The 7,092-nt window shown below is 39.4% G+C and overlaps 1 protein-coding gene across 1 annotated transcript in view; it reads right to left on the bottom strand.

Moving 5' to 3' along the window:
* Positions 1–3,274: 3,274 nt before the first annotated feature.
* unc13a (unc-13 homolog A (C. elegans)) overlaps positions 3,275–7,092 on the bottom strand; it is a 63,674-nt gene continuing 59,856 nt past the window's right edge. The window contains exons 41-43 of the mRNA XM_084722934.1: positions 6,772–6,864; positions 5,194–5,353; positions 3,275–4,587 (exon numbers count right to left, since the gene is read on the bottom strand). Coding sequence (XP_084579060.1) covers positions 4,299–4,587; positions 5,194–5,353; positions 6,772–6,864 — 542 coding nt within the window. The 3' untranslated portion in view covers positions 3,275–4,298. The remainder of the gene's footprint in view (positions 4,588–5,193; positions 5,354–6,771; positions 6,865–7,092) is intronic.

Here is a 7,092-nt window from a genome sequence, read left to right as displayed (position 1 = left end):
TAACAGTCTACAATAATCAACCAAAAAAAAAAAAAAAGATGTTTTCCTAAACCTAACCAAGTACTTTTGTTGCCTAAATCTGACCAAACTGTGACAGAAAACAGAAAAATAAGAGTACAAATAAAAGACAACTGAAGAAAATAAATCAACTACATCTAGAAATGTCAAAAAAGTCATTAATAAGCATCACTTGGGCCTCAAACTATTCATTCACTACAGGCTGTTCCAAATGTGGGCCTTGTTACTCTTGAACTATGTGACGTGACTTCCTAAAGCCTTTCTGTCAGAAAGCTCTTTCTGCCAGACAAGCTTTTGATAAAAGGTGCTTTCTGTGAGGAAATCCTGAAGCCTAACTTCTTCCATGTGCTCTACTGTAGGTGATACATCGCCTTTGGAGAAGTACGTCACACATCCCCACTTCAAAAAGTCTGAACCATCCCTTTAAATGACCAGATTTGTGCAAATTGCGTGGCATTCATTTCCAGTGTGCACATGGCCTTCGATTATCTTTCAATAATAGCTACATATCCAGATTAGGCATCCACACGCATAATTTCCATAAACTGCCCCGTCACCTGGAGCAAAATTCAAGTCTACAAAAGAGCAGCAAACTTCACTTCACATAGTCTGACATGTGTTTGTTACAGCCGAGCTATTTACAACGCCAATCAACAACAACTGATCTCTCTGTTCCAGATTATTTTCCTCTGTGCTGAGAAGCTGCGCAAACAAATTTCAGTCTCTAATCAGCTCTACTACAGCTGTGATATTTGGCCCATTACAATAGAGACAGCATTTACAACATATCAGACAAACACTTGTGCTGATATATAATAAGAAGAATAATCCACAATGTAAACATTATAAGACTGCTTCAAAAAAAGGACTCGTCTACATATATTTTTATAGATTAGATGCATAGAGTTCAGTTCTTACACCTTGTTCAAAAGAGGGGGCTTGTTAAATTATTCATCTATGATCAAGTGCTTTGGGGGTAGAGGCAAAACACCCTGTCATTATTTTATTTTTTTTTTTCGAGTCCTGAAGCCCACATAATTTTTTGTTCACAACAAACATACACACCTCTTATAGATAAATAAACCGATCTATCTTTTAAAAAAAGGGCATTCATGAAAATAGAAGTTGAATAAACAGACATGCTGAAAAAGGGAATCCAAAACATTTTGTTTCACATGAAACTGACTCTTGATTAAATAAATAAATTTAACTGTGTTGAATTGAAGCTTTGACATGTAACTCCTGTCATTCCATAAACAATTGCTGGAAAACAAAAGAAAGATCAGAGTAAAAATGTGTTATTACGGGTGCATTTAAGACCCCTGTGCTTCTAAGTCTTCACACTACATCTCTACTAAACTGTAGGCCCTCTTTTAAATGTCAGCTCCAGACCTGATACAGTCTGGATCTGCAGCCCTTTAGCAGAGGTCTGACTTCTGGAGTATCAGGGATCAGAGTTTCAGCTTCTGCAGCTGGATCATTATGATCATGGGTGGTAGATGATTAGTGATTTTTGTGCTCTCCCTGGGTGCAGGGTATGTGGTTTTTCAACCCACATAGATATTTTACCTCAGGGACATGTTTTTATTATCTTCTTACATGCAGACGAGTTGTTTTTTTTTTTTTTAATGAAGGAACAGTTCACCCCCCAAATCAAAAACACAGAGTTTTTCTCTTACCTGTAGCACTATTTATCCATGGCCTTTGCTGAGTTTTGGAGATAACGGCCATAGAGATGTCGGCCTTCTCTCCAGTATAATGAAGCTAGATGGCACTTGGCTTGTGGTCCTCAAAGTGCCAAAAAAATACATTTGACTCAAACTGTCTTTTTCCAGAAATTATGATCCAATAACTCAAGAAACTCCACAGACTCTGTTGTGAACAGTTTCATGTAGGAACTACTGACTTTCTACCAAACTACAGTATCGCCGCGCTAGCTAGCTCAGTGATGGTAATGTTACAGCTCAGACGAAGAGGACACGATTATTCTTTACTAGGGGTGGGCGACACCCCAAAATTTGGTTTCGATCCAATAAAGTAACAGAGGACCAGAATCGCTGATATGATACTTTTTATTATTAAAAGCGACTTACATACTTTAATGTAGGAGGATCATTATTATTTATGAGGTGAATTCATTGTCAATAGACTTAATCTCCCTTATTATAGGAATCCTATACCTTTCACAGTTACACTCAAGAGTTACTTTCATATTTCAGGTTTGAGGTATATTATTTTTTTCAATTATGTTAAAATAATTCATTTAAATAAGTTTAAATGGGCTGAATGTATTATTTGAATGTCTGATTATATATTTAACTGGTCTGCTAAAGTAACAGCTATTGATGAGCAATTACAGTTTGAAAATATATCACATAATATAACAAGTTCTCCATCTCTTGTAATGAACAGCCTTCCTACCAAACACATTTTCATTCACAGCTGTGAAAAGTTTCTAAATGAAGCTCCTCTTTCATTTAGCCATCACTGTGTGTAAAACATAAAATGGCACAACGTAGAAGACAGAAACTGAAACCCTTTTTCGGTATCAATCCTAGTGACACTAGAATCAATTGCCAAGAAGAGACATAGTATTGATATTTTTGGACTGATCTGCCCACCCGTCATGTTCACACCCCACGCTGTCACGAGCACGAACCTCCCATCCACGAGGAGATGCACGCCATCTTCTGTGTGGCGTCATACAGTTGGAGGGTGTAGGTCAAGATGATTTCTGGAATAAGCATTGCTTTTGAGTTTTTCAGATGTATTTTTTTTGGCAGTTTGTGCAGCTCGAGCTGAGTGCCATCTAGTTCCATCATATTCAAGAGAAAGCAGACATCCTTACCGCCAATCTCAAAAACTCTGCAACTCACACTAAAACAATACAGATGGATACAAAGCAGTACAGGTAAAGGGAAAATATGCATTTGTGATTTTGGATTGAGCTGTCCCTTTAAGAAAAGGAGGTGGCAGTTTTTCTCCCTCTGTCGTGTTCCTCTCACTCACCCAGTATAGAGCTGTCCAGCCGTGGAATGTTTACAGCAACGTAAAAAAAAGATGACAATAACCATCATAAGATGTAAGATGCATCCTCCCCAAACAAAAAGACACTTATAAAATCTAATCTGAATATGAACACCCCACTCTGTGTGATGTTCTCTGCTTGCGATGGCTTCCCGTGATTAACATTTGCAAGTAACAGGCAACACGGGTGGCTACATGAGGTCAACATTAGAACGTCTTACAAACACACTCACGCTTGGACACACACGATCATTCTCACACACATATGCTCTGATGAATAACAGTGCTCGATGTTTTCATCAGATTAATCTCTCTATACAGTCACAGACATACTGCACAAGGGTCATCATGACAGAAGGCATTGAGGGTGTCAGGCAGTGTGCTCTGTTACAGGGTAGACGGACAGAAAGACAGACGAGGACAATCTTTCAAGTACCACACGTCCATCGGATAACCTGCGTATAACTTTATATATGTCCTTCATATATTATATATTATGATATATATTTAAATATAAATATAATTTGGAAGAAAGTAATAAATAAATGTTAAAAATTACCATAACTAAATAGTGCTTTGTCCCCCACCCAATATCTGGAATGTTTGAGGCCTTGCAGCCGTTCTGTTGTTGTTGTTAATGGGTCAGTTGGACAGTTGGTCCTGTTGTGCTTAGGGCTGGTCTTGGCATATTTCAACGATTATCTGTTGGCACTTGCGGTCCCTTCTCTGAGCGGGTGCAGGCCAGGGAAGGGACGAGAGAGGAACTGGAAAAAGTGGAAGGGGTAAAGTAAAAAAAAAAAAAAAAAAAAACGACAAAAAAAGGCTGAGGAAAGTGAGAAAGAAAGCCAAAGCATTGAAGGCTACGAGATATTTCTCACCCTAATAACCAGTCAAACGAGGTGTGTGTGTGTGTGTATGTATGGCATGACTCACCTCTGCAGATAGAGGAGAGTGGATATATGCTCTATGATTAAACTCTATGTATTTTTCATCAAAAGGATGGCTGATAATATCTGCGACAATAAAGACACTGGTGCTTTTTGAAGAAAATTAGTGATGAATTGATTAGCACTGTGTCCTCTCCACTGAAATGAATGTATTTACAGCACTGTATGTGTGGTGATGGTTGTCTTATCTGTGCTTTTACAACACTGGATCATCAGGGCAGTGGCTAGCAGTGGCTCAGGGAGAGCTCCGGGGCAGTAGATGGAGACGTCTGACTGACGGCGTGGTTTTAAAGTCTGTCGTGTCTCTTAGCTGCGGCCCTCCTCTGCAGAGCGCTGGTCGGACTTGAGCTTGACGAACTCCTTGGCCACGTCGTCGTTGTTGCGCTGGGAGAGGATGCGCAGCACAGTCAGGCCCGTCTCGTCCATGTGGATGCGTTTACCCAGCGGCAGCCAGCAGGCGACGCTGCCTTTGGAGGCCACGTCCTTCAGCTGCAGGACGGCCATGCCCACGGTGCGGTCCTCCCGCGCAAAGCAGTAGTCCTTCACACACACCTGCAGCTCGTAGCACTCGGGGCCCACCTCATTACTCAGGGTGCTGCAGCAGAGAGGAGATTTATTATCTATTTGCTCATTGTAGTATAAGTACTCATCATCAGCTTTATTCAGGGTGTCTGCAGGGACTCACACCCAATGAGCAGCAACCAGGATCCCAACGTCGATCTCTAGTTGGAAACTGCGTGATATTCTGTCTGAATGTCTAAGATCTCTTATCACTCACTTTCAACCCCATTAAATGTGGTTAAACCTCATCATGTCACAAAGCATGAATTTGTTTAAGGGAGCATTTAATAGCAACTGTGCGTTCAAAAATGAGTATAGCAGTCCAAATGTTGAGTTGGAGCCATAGACAGTATATTAAATAGGTTGAATTCCTATTTAATTTATGATATATGGTTGAAGCAAGTGCAAAGAGGCTTAGACAGGTTGCAAGAGTGCAAGACGAGCCCAACATTATAATTTCGCAATAACAAACAACGATGAGTCCTAGACTGCTCTGGTCTTTAAACATCAGTCATGTAAATCATATCCTTCACAGGAGCTGAAATAGGTCTTAAATTGCATTTATAATTGTTGTTAAAATGTCTTAAAAAGTCTTCAATTTAACTTATTGAAGCCTGGAGAAACCCTCATTATTACTCACAAAGTGAAGGTTTCGTTGTATTTGGGAGCCCAGCTGTTGTTCTTCGACTTGGTGGCATACTTCCTCTTCTTGTCGCTGAGGTGAGGCCCGATGATGTAGACCTCCACAAATGGCCGGAATATTCCCTGCGTCTGCCACCTCAGGTCGTTGGCAGCCACCACTGAGTCGGAGAGAAGAGATGGAGGAAGACGAGATGGAAGGAAAGACAGTGGAGAGGCGTTGGTGAGAGAGAGATTCATGTGAGGAAAATGTGTGAAAAGAGAGAAGAAGTGTGAGCAAAGAGAAAATTCAGAACAAGAAAATACTGGCTCTCTCTAAGGCCTCATTTTCAGCTTCTTGTTGAGACAGTGAAGGGGAGGATTGGGATTTCATTATAAAGTCATATTTTTCTTTGGCAGCTGAAAAGCAGTCAGGCACCGACTCTTATGCCTATATTATACTGTTTATACATATGACTTAAAACATGTAGAGACTTTTGCCTTTGACATTGCAAAATTACAGTTTTTTACCAACTTTAAAGCTTTTAAAATTTAATTTAAATTGAAATATGCATTTATTCTTCTATTAGATCATTCCTTCCTATACTATCTAGTAAAATCAATTGAAACCCCTTGACTACATGCTCCTCAATTTAACTAATTATGAAACTTCTACAACCAAATGACTTCTCCAATCCTGACTTTAAGTTCACAGGGTCATTTTATATTAGAACAAAAAACTGTCAAAAGAAGAAAAAACACACTACACATTTTGCATATTAAACATACATTAATATACATACGCAATATAGCAATGAGACAGATGGGGGAAGATGGGGAATGTTAATAGTATTAAATATGTAAATAAATAAAATGTAGGGGTACCAGTGAATGTCAATGGGTAGGTGTGACCTATTAAAGGAAGGTAAATACTCATGCAAACGTGTATAAAATATCATTTTCTTGATTAATTGATTAGTGTCAAAAAAAGCCACATTTACTCTTCTTTGATTCAGTGTTTTAAAGCAATGAAATGTGTGCTTTTCCAAGGGGGTTCTGTACTTTTTATAGTCACTGTATGTCTGGTTAAGTAGGTCAAAACTACTGGTTCAAGTCACATCACTTGTTACTCTTGAATGTGCATTCATCTGCCTTCTCTTCATGAAACAATTCCTAAAGTTATTTAAAGCTGAGGTATTGGGGACTCTAATTAAAGGCTCTTGGCTCATTAACGCACCGTCTTTGCTTTGTTAAAATTAGATTTAAACCAACTCACACATGCTGGTTTGAGACTAGAATACTCCTGAAAAAAACAAAACAAAAAACAAACTTCCTGCCTGTGTGATTTTGGTAATTATTTTTGCAGTGCTAACCTTTTTTCTGTTTGTCTCTGCTCTTTTGGCCATAAAAGATCTTCAGCAACAGGCCATAAGTTTTTCGGACAATCAAAATTAAGATAACTGCATCGTTTTTTTTTTTCCTCTTAAAGATGGATGTGTATGGTCCCCTTTAGTTGGGATTTAAACCGAACAATGAACTCTTGTGCTTACTGACCCGTTGGTTCAATTTCCAGAGGGGGAAACAAATCATTTTTCTTTACCTTTCACTGTGACCTTGTGCTCCCCAGTGTTGGGATGAGTGAAAATCTCCACATGGATGGACACCTCTCCCACGGCGTCGTCCACCCCAGAGCCTGATGGGACGGACAGAGAGCCAGGGGCACATCATTAAAACTGAAGTTGACTTTGGAAACATGGCCTCCTATCACAGACCAAACAGTGACAACAAACCACTGTACCCTCTATTCCAAATTCTCCTCCCTATTTTGACTGCGAGGTCCCAAAACAATTCCATTTCAATTTGATAATTTGAACATTGAAATGGATTTGGCTATAACCCTTTGGATATCACAAGGCAATTA

Source organism: Lutjanus erythropterus, chromosome 7 (assembly GCF_056507025.1).
Source record: "Lutjanus erythropterus isolate fLutEry1 chromosome 7, fLutEry1.hap2, whole genome shotgun sequence".
NCBI classification, from domain to species: Eukaryota; Metazoa; Chordata; class Actinopteri; order Lutjaniformes; family Lutjanidae; genus Lutjanus; species Lutjanus erythropterus.
This window is presented reverse-complemented; position numbering and strand designations above follow the sequence as displayed.